The sequence below is a fragment of the Ursus americanus genome, chromosome 9 (assembly GCF_024610735.1).
Source record: "Ursus americanus isolate L20-20 chromosome 9, mUrsAme1.1.p, whole genome shotgun sequence".
Classification (NCBI taxonomy): Eukaryota; Metazoa; Chordata; class Mammalia; order Carnivora; family Ursidae; genus Ursus; species Ursus americanus.
Genome location: NC_142135.1, coordinates 36,189,022 through 36,205,618, shown reverse-complemented (window position 1 = coordinate 36,205,618; position 16,597 = coordinate 36,189,022). Strand labels below are relative to the sequence as shown.

The 16,597-nt window shown below is 32.7% G+C and overlaps 1 protein-coding gene across 7 annotated transcripts in view; it reads left to right on the top strand.

The window, feature by feature from the left end:
• VPS13B (vacuolar protein sorting 13 homolog B) overlaps nucleotides 1-16,597 on the top strand; it is a 760,370-nt gene that overhangs the window by 435,952 nt on the left and 307,821 nt on the right. For 6 of the 7 annotated variants that reach the window (XM_087864704.1, XM_087864702.1, XM_087864703.1 and 3 more), the window contains 5 exons: nucleotides 4,204-4,375; nucleotides 4,894-5,008; nucleotides 7,629-7,770; nucleotides 10,897-11,305; nucleotides 16,239-16,350. In XM_087864704.1, coding sequence (XP_087720830.1) covers nucleotides 4,204-4,375; nucleotides 4,894-5,008; nucleotides 7,629-7,770; nucleotides 10,897-11,305; nucleotides 16,239-16,350 — 950 coding nt within the window. Of the gene's footprint in view, nucleotides 1-4,203; nucleotides 4,376-4,893; nucleotides 5,009-7,011; nucleotides 7,079-7,628; nucleotides 7,771-10,896; nucleotides 11,306-16,238; nucleotides 16,351-16,597 lie in introns of all 7 variants that reach the window. The other variant, XM_045805874.2, reaches the window with a different exon arrangement.

Genomic DNA, 16,597 nt, shown 5'->3' with positions numbered 1-16,597 from the left:
AATTTTTAGGTGGATTATTTGTATTTTGGGTGTTGAGTTTTATTCTTTTTTTTTTTTTTAAGATTTATTTTTTTGAGAGAGAGAGCAGGGGGAGGGACAGAGGGAGAGAAAGGGAATCTAGAATCAGAGCCTGATGCAGGGCTCAGTCCCACAACCCTGAGATCATAACCTGAGCCCAAATCAAGCGTTGCACACTTAACCAACTGAGTTACCCTGGTACCCTGAGTTTTATAATTTCTTTATGTACTTTGGATATGAATTTGTCCAAATATGTCATTTTTATCAGATATGTCATTTGCAAATATCTTCTCCCACTCTGTAGATTGCCTTTTAGTTTTGTTGATTGTTTCCTTCGCTATGCAGAAGCTTTTTATTTTGGTCAAGTCTCAGTAGTTTATTTTTACTTTTGTTTCCTTTGCCTCAGGAGACATATCTAGGAAGAAATTGCTATGAAGTCACCTTACATTTGTTGTGCTTATTTATGTCAACTATGTATCTTGGAAACTTTTGAAATTGCAGTTTTGAATTTTTTATTTCTAATTAATATTTGCATTCATAAAAAATTTAAAACATTTACTATTTAAAGTATTGTTTTTCTTGCTGAGTCAGGTCAAATATAGTAATTATTTTGGGTATAAAGAATTCACTATACATGAATCTAGTTTTAAAAAAGCACACTCTTAACAATTGTTTGTATTAAGTAGAAGAGAAGTATTTGTTTATATGGTCCTTGGGTGATTTATACTTTAAACTATGAGTAATTCTTTTAATGTTGACATGTTGATAGGAAGTACCGTACTTTTCAGTGAATATAGCTCTAGCTTCCTGAATATCAATCTGGATGGTCGTAGAGGGGGAAATAGGAAAAGGGCGTAAGTACGAAGCTTAAAAACAGTTCATCATTTTTCCCACCCTTGCATTGAAATAGTGAGAGCAAAGGTAGTGGAAACCACAGCAGGCCACTTGTTACTGTTGACTTAAGTACAAACCGTGGTAGAAGTGTTTAGCCCTTTGGGAAGTTTTGTGATTGAACAAGAATGCTGGAGTTATTTTGATAAGGGAGAGTAGTAGTGTGGCCAAAACTATGATCATCCCTGAGCTCTGAAGCAGGCCAAGGATGAAGGGCTGCAGTGTTTGCTCTTCCAGATGAACAAAGATAAATTCAGCTAGAAAAATAAACTCAGTCTTTTGGTCAATTTGCAACAAAATGGTGAAAGAATTGAACTGTATATTTTAGAACTTGGCATAAAGAGGTGTGGGAAAATAGTTCAGCATCTCCAATTCTGGCTCAATTTTTGCTATAGATTTGGAAATAGAGCAGAAAATTAATGCACAAACATATTTAACAACACCACACCAAATGTTGTAAATCCAAAATGAAAATTGAAACTGCATGAGGAAGGAGAGCAAAACTGTTTTTCAGGAGTGCTTAGTTATTACATTTGAAGCCACAATTTTCTTAGCATTCCTACTGAATATACCTAATAATATAAAAACTCTAGGTCGCATTGATTTGAGGTGCTGTTTTCTCTGCAGTCTCCATTCTTGGGATTATGATGTTCTTCTAACTCTTGAAGGATAATTTAATTTCTGAATGCTTCTGCTCTAAGAACCTACCCGTAAAGAAAGGCATACTGACTACATTATGAGTCTTTTATTGAATTTGACTTTGTAAAATGCATCCTTTTCTGGGTTTAGTTTATGCTTTTCATTAGATGTTGCATTACTTTAGGCAGCAACCAAAACCCTGAATTTTTGTATACCTTCTTAAATTGTAAGAATTTCAATCATAACTGAGTTAGGACTACTTATTTTGGAAAAGCGTTTATATGAAAACATCACAGTGAGCTGTCTGCTTGCTTGGTGTGAGTGGAACAAGGAGTGACTACATTATCTTCAGATTTAAGTCTCTAATTTTCTGTCGTGGTAAATCACAGAACACTTTCGCTTTGCTGTGCCTGGTGCCTAAGTATTCCAACAATAAGTACTTGTCTGATCTTTTGTGAAAATCATCCCTGTTTAGTCTCCTTCTGGGGAGTCAAGGAAATTAAATTCTCCTTCTGACTGAAAGGTCTTGTAAAATTTAGATCAAGGTAAACACTTCGTGTAGGCGCCTGAGTAGATGGTATATCTGTGGTAATGAGAGCAGAAATTTTGGTTTTGTTTTGTATGACGTTTTACTTATCATCCCTGCTCTTAGTTGCCAGATTAGTGGTTTCTGCTCTGAGAAGCTCTCCATAGAAAACAGTATACTCAACATGTTACACTGTCTTCTTATTAAATTTTAAGGATGTTTTTGTTCTTGCTGTTGACTACTGGGCATGACTCCTTAGCATAGGAAGTGAACATTTTGTTTGAGACATTCAAAGCAACAACAAACTATTAGAAGTTGAGGATATATGGCAAAGGGAAATGTCCTGAAGTTAGAAAGATGACAAAATGAGAAAGGCAAGAGAGTATTGAATACCAAAATCTGTAAGACTTGTGAGTGTACAGTTTCTAAGTAGTGGTTCGGTTTGATACTGATAATTATACCTGCTACTTACAAATTGCTTATTATATATAATCACTTTATGTTCATGTTCTTATTTCTTCTTAACAACTCTAAGAGATAAATATCAAAATAACCACTTTGCAGAGAAGGAAACAAACTCCAAGAGGTTAAATCACATGATTAGGGTCTGATGAAGTCCTTCACCCTAGTGTATCATGCTGCCTACCAGACTGAATTTAAGTACATATAACTAATGTTTAAAAATATATACACGTCTTTTAAACAAATAAACCTGCTGTAGTGTATTTGATCAATTCTCAGAGAATGGGTATTTTTGAAGGTTTTAAATGGACAGCAAAGTTGGAATTTTAAAAACCCAAATATTAGATAGTTAATCCTAAAAGAACAGAATACATGAGTGACTGTCACTGTCCCTGGCACCACGTCTTCCTGCTTTTGAGGCTGAAGCTATTCAACTCCATACCAGGATTTATTTTTCTCCAGACCACTTAACAGCTGCCGAAAAGATTTAGCAAAAACAACGACCAAATGAACCTTTTACGGAAAGTTTGTTAGTACCAAATGTGGGAACTTACATATTCATAATTCATTATGTATTTGTTGAATTGAATACGCTCATGCGCTTTACCTCTAGCCATTTAGCCAGATAAATCATTTTTAAAAATCTATTGTTGGGGCACCTGCCTGGCTTAGTCCATAGGGCATATGACTCTTAGGGGTTTTAAGTTCGAGCCCTGTTGGGTGTAGAGATTACTTAAAAAAAATTTTTTTTTAATCTGTCAAATTCAACTTTTTATTTTTTTTTTTATTTTTTTTAAGATTTTATTTATTTGACAGAGAGAGAGAGATAGCCAGTGAGAGAGGGAACACAAGCAGGGGGAGTGGAAGAGGAAGAAGCAGGCTCCCAGCGGAGGAGCCTGATGCGGGGCTTGATCCCAGAATGCCAGGATCATGCCCTGAGCTGAAGGCAGACGCTTAACGACTGAGCCACCAAGGTGCCCCCAAATTCAACTTTTTAATGTCTTCTTATATTAAAATATGTGAGGCATGATAAATGTGTTTCTTAAGCCATGCTAATTATGCTAATCACTTTGCTGTGGATATTGTAGATTCATATTACTGTATAACAGGGGCAGACAAACCATTTGTTTAAATGGCTAGATTGTAAATATCTTAGGTTTTGTAGACCATAGCATCTGTATAGAAACTACAAAAACTAATGATGTACTATATGCTGTCTAATTGAATATAATAATAAAATAAATTTAAAAAATAGAGCCATCTATACCAAAAAAAACCCCTACTTAACTGCTAAATAGCAACTATAGGCAATAGGTAAATGAGTGAATATGGCTGTGATCTGTAAAACTTTATTTCCAAAAATAGAGCAAGATTTGGCCCTTGACTATAGCTTAGCTGGCAGACCCTAGTCTCTAAGGAAGTACCCATTGGTACAACCCAAACTTGTTCTGGATCTTAGGTTCTTGAGGTGACTGAACATGCATGGACATTGTAACTATAAAAAACATGTGATTAGTATATATATTATTAACATCATGTATTAGCATGAGCATTTATATGATTATTAGCAAATATATGTTATGGAAAAGTTATCAGTGGCAATTTCAAATTTTATATAATTTTTAAAGTATTTTTTATTACACAGTTGTTGTTTTTTCTCATCCCAGGGAGATTCTATACAAGCAGGTGATGATTCACCATTTTCAGATTCTGTTACCTTGGAACAAACTACAAGTAACATTGGTGGATCCAGTGGACGTGTTAGTCTGTGGATGCAGTGGGTGCTCCCCAAAATTACTATAAAACTCTTTGCTCCAGATCCGGAAAATAAAGGCAGAGGTACAGGGTTACTTTTCTTCTCTATTGAAAAGATAAAATATTAAACATTATTTTTAGAAGAAATAGTGGACTTCGTTTTATTTATCACTGTCACTTAAACATCATTAGATCTAACGTAGGTGATTTCTATTACCAATACTAACATATTGAATATAATACCTAAATTTTGTCTTTTTTGTGTTAAAATTCGTTCCAAAAGCCGTGACATAATTTTTTCATTGGTTCTATTGATCATTGTCACTAAAAGTATTGCAAAGATTGTTGACTGATATCAGATCTAGCACTTCAAACATTAATGGATTCCTTCTGTCTTGAAATAAGTATCCTGTCTTAATTGTGAGGCCTCTATTGATGTTACTTTTCCTTATTATTGTAGAAACTTATGTGGTTAAAGAACAGAAAGTCTCATTTCCTCTGTAGATATCAGGAATATACATGTGAACATTAAATCTAAAATAGAAGGTTTTAATATTGATTATGAGGCCTATGCTGATTTTAATGTTTGCTTCTTATTGCAGAGCTTTGTATGGTCAGTGAACTAGAAGATCTCAGTGCTTCCATAGATGTTCAGGATGTATATACCAAAGTGAAATGTAAAATAGAAAGTTTCAATATTGATCACTACAGAAGCAGGTAAATAATGTATAATAAATATGGTAAAAGCTATACTTTCTTTGAACACAGTTTATATAAGAATTTTATATTTTAATTTGGGTATTTTTAAAAAATATTGTACTTATTTCCAAGGTGGGTTCTTAACAGATAAATTGATCAGTTTTCCTTGGAATTCATTCATATATGGAATATAACAAAGTTTTGTTTCTTAAGACGGCATATCTGTTCACAATTACCCTTATTGCCATATTAAATGAAATAAGCTGCTTTTACTAGTCATCTCACACAATTTTTTATTTTGTGTATTTGCAAAGATGCTGGAGACACAATTGATGGCTTTGGTTTTGCGGTATACTCCCCATCCACTGTCCGTACTAGAATAATCACAGATTGAAATGGAGTAGTGACATCTCACGGCCCTTTGTACTTTGGAGACTTTTCTTTTCTCACATTTGATTAATATACATGTGGTGGATATTCCTAGAACCAAATTTTTCTTTCCCTAGTAAATTTCGGTCAAAAGTATGATGTAAACAAATATAATTTATACTTAAATTATTTATATATATAATATATATTTGTTTATAATAATAATGTAGTAATAAAGTTTTAGATATCTTCACAAAGATGCATCAAAATTTTGTTATTAATTTTCCCAAATAAATATAACAAATGCTTTTTGGTTTTTTGCTTTTTGGTTTTTGTTTTTTGGGGTGTTTTTGCTTTAGAATACTACTCTGGAATTTGTATTTTTTTTATTTTTTATTTTTTTTAATTTATTTTATTTTAAAATTTTTTTATTATGTTAGTCACCATACAGTACATCCTTAGTTTTTGATGTAGTGTTCCATGATTCATTGTTTGCGTATAACACCCAGTGCTCCATGCAATACGTGCCCTCCTTAATACCCATCACCGGCCTATCCCAATCCTCCATCCCCCTCCCCTCTGAAACCCTCAGTTTGTTTCCCAGGACTCTGGAATTTGTATTTTTTTAAATGGAGATGCAATTTACATACCATAAAATTCACACATTTATAAAAAATATTTTTAAACAGCATCATATTTTCAATTTCATATTGGTATAGAAACAGCCTTAGAGTTTATTTTTTTCTCTGAATTTATAATATTCATTCAGCAGTTTTTATTGAGTGCCTGCAGAAGCACATATGTTTCTGTACCTTTAGTGGTACATCATAGACCATAAAATCAGAATGTTTTTTATTTAACAGGTTTCTAATTCTACATTAAAAACATTTGAATGTTGATTCTTTATCATATTGCTTATCACATATATTGTATTGCTTATGTCAATGACTATCAAATCTGTCCAGCAAAAATATTGTGTCCTAATTGTGAGGTTCAAAATACTTTGCTGGCTGTATATTAAAATCTGCTACATTAGTAATATGTTACGAAGCATATGATAATTGTTTTTGTTGTATTAACCGTGAATCATTAATTGATCTTTAATAACAGAATGTTAGTTCTTTAGGTCCTCCTGAATAGCATATCTCTATATGAAAATGATTTTTGCAGGTGATACATGATTATTATGTTATGGCTGAAATCATTTCCTGATGATGTGAATATTATAATGTGTGTTCTAGATCATCAGTGACTTTATTGTTAAATTTATCTAAGTTTTAAATGATTATTCGTTCACTTAGTCGAAATATTTATTGGATGTGTATTATGTGCACTATGCTAAGCACTGACAATATAGTGTTGGAGAAAAATAGACGTCAGTCGTGCCCTTATGGGCCTTATAGTTTCATGGGTGAGTTAGAAATAAATAACCAATTAGTAAGTATACAGTTTTACCATTAAGACAAATGCTTCTGTGCAAAACAACCAGGGTGTGGTGTTTATATAAATTGTTCTTGATTGCATTGTCAGATTCGTGTTTTAGTTCAGTGTAGTGTTGTTTACATAATAACTATTTGAAATAGTTATATATGCTCAATTTTTTAACTCAGAAAAATTGAAGAGAACAGATAAGGTGAACTTATGTTTTCCAGGCCAGGGGAAGGTTGGCAGTCAGGACATTTTGAAGGAGTATTTCTACAGTGCAAAGAAAAACCTGTGGTGAGACTCATTTAGTAATTATGATTTTTTAAAAATATATTGTAAACTGTTTATCTTTGTTCTTTATGCAATAAGACTAATGGTTACAAGAATTAGAGCTCAGAGTAAATTCTTTTTTGACCTATTTTTCCAAAATTACATTATAAAATAAAACTATTCCTTTAAGCCGCTTATGTTTTGTAACCATTTTCCTATTCTAGGTATTAAGTAAATTTTTCAAACAGCAAAGGTAGGATTGCTTTTATTAAAATACTTTATCATTAATGTATTATTATTATGTTGACTTTTTAGAAGTTCTTCCTATTCCTAAATGAGTTCATGTTGGATTGTCCTTTATCATAAAAGTAGTCATTTTACACTAAAAGCAATTATTTTTCATTTACTTCCATTAACAATGCTTTTGCAGAAGATGGTCCAGACATACCTAGCAGTGGCTCAAACCTAAACCTATGCAAACTTGAGCAAAATTAAAACTATCTAGATTTTTTTTGCTTATGGCTTTTATGCTTTTTGTCTTTTCACCTTCTTTGCTCCTGTCCATCACCTCAAGCCTTGGGGAAGAGTGTTGGTCTCTGGGGCAATGTGGAGGTGTCTTCCTTTCCTGTACTGACAAGCTGAACAGACGCACCTTGTTGGTTCGACCCATCAGCAAGCAGGACCCTTTCAGTAATTGCTCTGGCTTCTTTCCTTCTGTAAGAAATCATTTTAAAATTATGCTACAGAACTCCCACTAACAGGAATCCAGAGAAGGAATTGAACTATCCATACAGTCAACTCTTGATTTTCATCTTCCTCTGTATCATCCACTTTGTCAGTGAACTCTGCTGTACTTTTAAATCATAGACTGGTTTTCCACTACAATCTAATTTGTTTCTGGGTTACTTGAATATCCTGTTTTTCACTCTGGTTTTGTGATTACAACCTAATTTTACCATCATCATAAGAAAATCGAAGTATAGGATATTAAGTATAATTTTTTTAAATTGTGCATGTTTTGAATGATCAAGAGTTGACCAAACTGCTTTGTCATTTCCCTTATGATTCTTACTTAGATTGCTTTTTCCCTCCCCTTTCTATTATTCCATTTCCTTCTCACAACTAATTCAAAGTACCTTACTTTGTGACCTCTTGAAACTGGACAAGGCTGTATGCCTGTCATTGACCGGACAGAAGATGAGTACTAGACTGTATACCAGAAGCTTTTAGAAGTTTAGAAAATTGTTTTTTCTAATGATACAATATATCTGGATATGTTATTAAGCTAATTCTTTTAAGTGACATTCTTAAAGTCAATATAAATGCATGTAATTTTAAAATATTAAGACAGATTATCACAGTGGTAGTAGCAATTAAGAATTTATTAAATCACTGCAAACATTATTAGATATTTTCTTAGCATGTGGGAACTATTTCCTCTTTTTTTGTAGCTCAAAAGGCATTTAAGACCTATATCTTTAAAAAAAATGATAAAAATTAGCCAAATATTTTATCTAGTTGTGTTCCTAGATTTAATGTTTAATATTGTATTTGCATAGCAAATGCTAGTTTCTGATTCCATTTTTTATTGTTTTCTGGAATTTTAGTCTGGAAAAAGATGTTTCTAAATGTGGCTTTTATATCAGCAAAAGTTCTATTCAGATTTATTTTCATCTCTTTGAATGTTATTAGTGTTTATGAGAAACATTCTTAATTTTTTTACATTTTTAATAATTTTAATGTATATTCATGAAAAAACCCACTTATTCTTAATACCCTTTAAAATTTTTCTTTATCAATTTTTCTAAGGTTTTAAAAAGTTTCCTAATATTTCTTTAATTATTGCTTTCTAACTTTTCATTTTAAAGAGTATAAAATATTGATTATTGCTGTATGAAGAGTAATATTTACATTATTTCAACTCCAGCTAGTATTAATTGATTCTTTTATTTTTTTTTCATCTTGCATTAAGGGAGTTAAGGATGCAGCAGTTCAACAAATTTTCTCTCATGGGAGTTTACCTTTCAAGAGTACCTACATTCAATATGTTTAAAATATATTTTCCAAATCAAAACATTTATACAGTGAAACACCTTTTATGCTTTTTCCAGGATTCATGTGTTTCCATTAATGAGAATTATTTGAGTTAGGTTATGTGGATTAGTGGTTGATGGCAGCTCTCCCTCAAGTCCAGTTTAGAGACCTAAAGACAGTGTTACTGTGAGGCCATACCCCAGCCACCCTTCTCCATCCAGTGTTTCCTGCTGTCCAGCAAGATGGTGATAAGACTGGTAGCACTTTTTCCTGCTTTGCCGTATTTCCTTTTGAGTGCAGAAAGCAGAAAGAAAGGGAAATCAGACAGGCAACGAGAAAGTTGGGAACGGTTAATACAAATGCTCCGAGGGCAGGACAGTTATATGAAATATGATTATTTTGTACATCCATTTAATGCTTACTTCCCAAGTTATTTTAATGGTCAGAAAATTAGGTTAATAAAAGAACATATACAAAGGTAAATTTTATCTCACCTTTCTTCATTGTAAAGTCCAGATTAAAAACAAAATTAACAGTGACAGCTGAATTGCATACTATTTTCCTCTCGCTGTGTCACGGGAAGACAGGCAGCAACATGAGAGGAAGGAAGTGGAAACAAAAGAGCTTCACTAATGCTGGAATAACATAGGCTCAGACACATTGCTGCTTTGCCACTCTCACTTTTTTCCTGTTTGTTCTTCTTCTTCAGTTTTCTTCCTCTCTTGACATCACACGTTGGACCCTAATAACCTTAAAACTTTATCAGGCCCTGGGAAGAGAGGTTGGAACTATGGAGTATAACAACTTAACTTTAATTTTATGTTGAGTAATTTACAAAATAGAATTTTATGTATATTTGTTGGTTCAGGAAAATTTTCAAGAGCTGTCATTTTCATATGTTGACAAATATGAAGTATGCATTTTACTTCTCTCTTTAAAGTATGCTGTTTTGCTCTAATTTGTTTCTAGTGTGCAATTTGAATATAAGTTAATTGGACAAGTCTTGTCAGAAATATTGATGTTATAATGACATAATTTTTACTCTCAAATGTTGTGTGCATATTAATATAGCATTAAACCGAAGGGATATGAGTTTCAGTTGTAAGAGAGTTGATAGTTAGGTTTTATAAACAATATGATAGCCAGTGAAAATAGGCAGGTTCTAAAAGACAGATGTTTTATTTTTGTGTTACGTTACTGTTAACAGTAAATATGCATTAAATGGTTGGTTTAGTTATCAAAGCCTGGTATCAATGAGGCTCTCTTTATGGACTCAATCATCATATAAATTAGCCAGATTATCTAAGGAAAAACTCTGTTCTTAGAAATGTTAGGTCAAGGGAAGTCCGTCATCTTTTCTATTCAGGTCATTGATTACAAGTGGAAATACGTAACATGATTATTTCAGTTTCATCTGCATAAACAACCTCTCTGTGACCCATGTTACAACAGCATATTGGTACTTTCAATGAATTATTATCAGGAAGAAAAGATAAAATCCAGAGATGACTTGTTCCAAATTCTGAATGTTACTGAAAATGTAGAAATCATAGACACAGACACAACAAAGAAAGTTTAGTTGCCTCTGAAGATCTAGAACTAGAACTCAGGATTCCTAATTTTCACTTCAGTCATTCTAAGTCTTAAATGATTTTCCCCATCTGTGGAATTGATCAGTAATGTGCTCATCAAGGGGTATAGACATAATAAAAGGTTATAATACCAACTGAGATTATTTTCTGCTTTCAAATAGTTTTTTTTTCTTTTTTTAATGAAGTGTGTATTGTGATTTCCTTTTTCTGGAACAGACAACAGCAAAACTTCTAGATGGCTCTCATCAGCAGCATGGATTTCTCTCTTTGACATACACAAAAGCTGTAACAAAAAATGTCCGCCACAAGTTAACATCGAGGAATGAGCGAAGAAGTTTTCATAAGTTATCTGAAGGTTTAACGGATGGTTCCCCTCATTTTCTTCATGAAATTCTTCTTTCAGCACAAGCTTTTGATATTGTCCTTTGTTTTCCTTTGCTTAATGCCATTGCAAGTATATTTCAAGCAAAACTACCAAGGACCCAAAAAGAGAAAAGAAAATCTCCTGGTCAGCCCATGAGGAGCCATACATTGACTTCACGCAGTTTACCTTTGATTTACATCAACACAAGTGTAATCAGAATTTTTGTTCCAAAAACAGAAGAAATGCAGCCAAATATTGAAGGTATTGTCTTCAGACTTTTTTTGGTCTGATTTTACATAACTTCCATCTACGGAGTTAAGTTAGTTTTCTTTCTTTCTTTCTTTCTTTCTTTCTTTCTTTCTTTCTTTCTTTCTTTCTTTCTTTCTTTCAGTATGTTTGGTGGTTGTAGTTTGCACTTTGGTGTGTTTTAGAAAAAGTATGTTATAGTCATTCTACAGCTAAATCTTTACGAGGTATGTCAGAATGCTGGGTATGTTTCTGACTCAGTTAGTTACTAGAATCAGAAATGGATTTTTTTTCATCAGGGCTTTGCTAGCAAAGCTTAGGCTTACTGTCATTTGTTTTATTAAACTCAAATGTTAGGTTCTAGTTACCTAGGGTAACTAGAAATCAGTTAAAAAAAAAAATAGCCAACACTCTGAGGCTCCTGTAGCTTCTTCCAGGCTTCTCCATGCAGATTATTTTAAGTTTTAAAATAAAGTGAATTTATAATCCCACTGCCTCCACCCATGAGAGTAACTTTTAAATTTTTAGTTTCCCCTGTGCTGTAACATTGAAGAACTTTAAGGATTTTAAGTGAAATTAGAGTACAGTGGTTCACATGGTATGAACTTCGAAGTTACAGATACCTGAGTTCAAATCCCAACTTTACTAGTTAATGAAGTATAAAATCTTGAGCAAGTTATTCTGAGTTCCTATGTATAAAATGGTAATAGTGGTATTTAACTTGATAGTAGGCCTTACTGGTAGCTTACTTCCCAATGATGACTACATTGAGACTATGTGAATAGTGATACTTGCATAGTAACCTCTCAATAAATGAGAGTTAAATCAGGAGGAGGTGTGCCCTTTCTTTCAAAGTAGAATATCTGGAAGTCCCACTGCTTATACTAACCAGAGAGATTTTTGCCCTCTGCCTCTGTGTGTGTCTATGTCTATGTGTATATCTATATTTATATCTACATGTATATATCTTTACTTATACCTATATACTTGAACAATGAAGAGGTTAGGGGCACTAACCCTCCCACCCCCCACCCCAGTTGAAAATCCATGTATGACTTTTGACTCCCCCAAAACTTAACTACTAATTGCTTAGATGGGAAGCCCTACCACTAACATAAACATGTAACATGTATTTTGTACGTTATATGTATTATAAGCAGTATTCTTATAATAATACCTAACTTTTCCTTAACTGTTTCAGTATTTCTAAGCGGCATAATTCGTCTTTGTTTCAAATTGTTGCACATCTCCAAATTTTGTCCAGTATATTTATTTTTTTAAAAATCTACATAGAAGTGGACCCACACAGTTTAAACCCATGTTGTTCAAGGGTCCGATGTACTTATAGCTATTATCTGTACTATCTCTGAGAAGTAATGAATTTCTAGAATATGTACCTGTCTATAAAATGCAGTTCTTAAAATGCATGCCAAAAATGCAAAGATTTTGGCACATTCTATTAAATTTTTTTTGACACTTTATCTTTCATTGTTGCTACTCTTAATTTGAATGATAATTCACCCATGAAAAATTTTTCAGTGCAGTAAAATGCATATAATGTAAAATTCACCATTTCAGTCATTTGAAAGTATACACAAACTTTTAAATGTATATTTTATTTGTGAGATGGAATGTTTTCATTTAATACATTTTAAAAGATATAATATGACTAAGGAAAACATGATTGAAGCAGCAATTCCATTAGAAATAAATATAATCACTTACATGATTCCAGTAAGATCTAGTAAGAGTCAAGAGGATAGTATTCATTTTACTCCAGAAAGGTGTTAAAAAGTTTGCTTGAGTTATATTTGTATCAGATTAAAGTATATGTGTGAATTATGTTTTAATGAGTGTGATAGCTTAGCTAAATATTGCTATATCTGTACTTCTCAGCAGAAGCTATATTATAAGCAATATCTCCAAGCAATTTGTGCCTGTAGATCAGAGTTGATTGGCAAAACAAATGCAACTATATTTCCCATTAATAAACATGACAGTCACAATGTTACACATTTTTTAACCTCTTTCTGTCTTCATCTGCAAATACAGCAGTAACTATTAAAATCTTTTGTTGACAGCTTTGTGTAGGGTTGTCACTACAGTTATGACTTTATAAAACATTGCACAGTGGCAAATTCAAACACTCTTGAGACTTTTAAGATTCTCAATATAAAGCTGAAGTCTCCAAAACACTTTTATTTCTTGGTGGATTTAAGAAAACTTATTTATAAGCAACAGTCTTATGTTATCTGACAATGGCAGGAAAATTCTGCTCTTCATTTAATCTTTTGGTTACTTAAGCTCATAATTTCAGAGTTGTTCATAACGTTTTCATTTTCAATACACTCTTGCCCAAACAAAAGGTAAAATCTTTCAGACTTACATTTCATATTACATTAAATGTAAAAGTTTTTAATAGTTCATGTGTAAAATCAGTTAATAAGAAAAATGTATTTAACATTCTAATATTTTAGTTAAACAAATGATATCGAAAGTCTGGTTTTCAACTTGAATATTGTTTGCATTCTGTGCAATCATTATCAGGATCCTGAATCTACAGGTGTTTGACTTCCAGTTTAAGCTATTTATTTCGGAAAAGAGGACTGTTTTTTGGATCTAGTATGAGTCTTCTAGAGTAAGTAGTTCCGCGTGAGCCTGAATTTTAAAAAAATACAGTTCAAGCAAAGAAGGAAGGCATTCATTTTCATGTTGAAAATGCATCTAGAGGGAACATTTCCTCATATGGTCCAACTATTGAATGCAGGTGAAATAAACCAAAAAAGGGGAAGCTTACTTTTTTCCAATTATAAAGTAACTAAATAACTGAATAAAGGCATTTTTTTAATAAATACTTATTTTTATATCTCAAAGGTAGATTTTGATAAGTTAAATACTTTCTGTAATAAGACTGATTATTTTTATTTAGTTTGTGAATGATCTGCATTAAGTGCTTTTTTTATTATTATAACTTTATACTCAGTATAATCTAGTGAGAACACTTTTGGCTCTAACAGAAACAGAATCCTATTCTTGGATCTGGCTTTGTATGTAACACCAAGTACGTCATTTTTCTTCCATATGTACCTCATTTACTGCAGTGTTTCTATTACATTTCAGACTTTCATATGGTGGGTAGTATCTGTAGCCTGGAAGAACAGTTAGCAAGTACACTAATTGCACTTTTGTGGTATGGTCTATTCTCCAGGCTTACTATTTATTGATTTAATTGATGCCTGCTGCTTAATCAGAGGTTTTACCCACATGGAACTATTTGATAAGCTTGGCATAAAATGCAGGATCTGTGAAATGTAAACAATGTTCATAGTATAAGGGCTTATAATCAAGCCAGACCTCTAGTCATTTGAAAATAGTACAGCTGCATGAGAAGTAGTTTTCTATTTGATCCTTTTGGCTGTAGACATTTAAAAGTACTATCTTTATTGTAGCATCCATATGCTGATATTTATTATGATAGCTCATCTCTTTTTTCCCCTTTTTCTGTCCTCCTGACCCCCACCTCCCAGCTGTTTGGCCACTCCCTTTATATACATCTTTTTCTGGTTCCTTCTTTTCCTCACTGAGTATCTTTCTTCTAACTTTTTCTGATTTTCTTAATTCTGAGTTTCTTTCTTAGACTAATCTAAGTCAGACCATACTGAGTGAACTGCTGAAGCAGCTGGAAATAATCTCTTAGCTTTTGCATTCTTTGGGCACCACAGTTTGTGAAATATGGATTGTATGCCTTTGTAGGCATGTTCTGTTCAGGATATTCCTGAGATCTTGCAGCCAGTCCTTTTCTGTGCCATTTGTGGCAGATGATAGTTTCTTGGGAGAAATTACGAGTTTTAGTACATGCTTTCTTCAAAACCCAGAAAGTTGTATATTGTTAGCAATATACAACAATTTTTAAACAGGTACTACAGTGAGATAATCTGTTGGAGAAGAGGGAGCAGAATTTAACATAAATTAATGGGGCCATGAAGAACCCCTTTCCATTTCAAATAGTCCTTAGAAAAGATGTTGGATTAGCCAGTGATTTATAGAAAAACTGTTGAACTTTTAAGAACAGAACATAGTAAAATATTGCTTTATTCAGTACAAAGGATCAGAATCGATATATATATATATGTATATATATATATATCGATTCTGATCCTGATATATATACACACACACATATATATATGTATATTTAATTTTTAATTGTTTTTGAGGTTACTTACCTTAGAGATAGTTTCCTTTAGGAGGTAGAACTTTTACATAGGTGTGAAATTACTATTTCTCAAGCAATTTCACAGTAGGAATTATTAAAATTAAAATTAAAAAGTGCCTTGAATAGCAAGTTGAAATGTCCTTGTATAGTAAACAATCCCTTGGTTTTTTCTTCCTTCACCATTGTAGCCATTATGTTTCCTTTGGGTCTTCTGACATGTTGTAGCTTAAAGTGCTGTTACTGTGTGTGTGCATGTGTGTGTGTATATTGTATTTAATTATTATTTATCATGTAAATTTAAATGGCTTTGAGAATCTGTTCCTTTATGGTGATCTTCAATATATTTGTAGACAGTAATGTATTTGTACACAGCAATGCAGTGTTAAAAATCCTAGGGCTGACAAGCACTTGGGAGAAAGATGTAGTAGTCTAAGATAATGAATTTGATAAACATACTGCTTCAACACTACTTATATATATTTAACCTCACATGTTTTAATGTTGGGGTGGAGTTGGGTTTTTTTAAATTGCCATTTTAATCGTGTTGAGGAAACTACTTAAAAGAATGTAAAGGAAATCGTTTTAAAAAGCATCATGTAATTTTTTCCTTGTCCTCTTTTATTGATTTTTATCTTAATGTGTCTCTACCCCATTATTCAAAGATTTCTCCTTATGCATGAAGTTACACACAGACCCACCGTCTACTTCATGTGTCTCTTTCTTTTGTTACAGTTAATAAGGCAGCAAAAGAAGACACCATGGTTTTGAAGATTGGATCTGTTGCTATGGCTCCCCAAGCTGACAATCCCCTTGGCAGATCTGTCCTCAGGAAAGATATTTACCAGTAAGTTTATTTTCTTACGTTCAATCTTGCAACAATTTCATCCTGTAAAGAAGTACACTGATCAATAAAACTTGCTTAGTGTGGCCTGCAGAAATACTTTTCATTCGGAATCTTTTGATATTTAAAACCAGGTTTTTCTGATTTTCTTCAGTTGTGGTTTTTTAAATTCATTCAGACAAATCAACTATTTCTGTGAAGTGTTGATGAATAACAGAATGTAAGTACCAAGTCACCATAAAACTGAAGA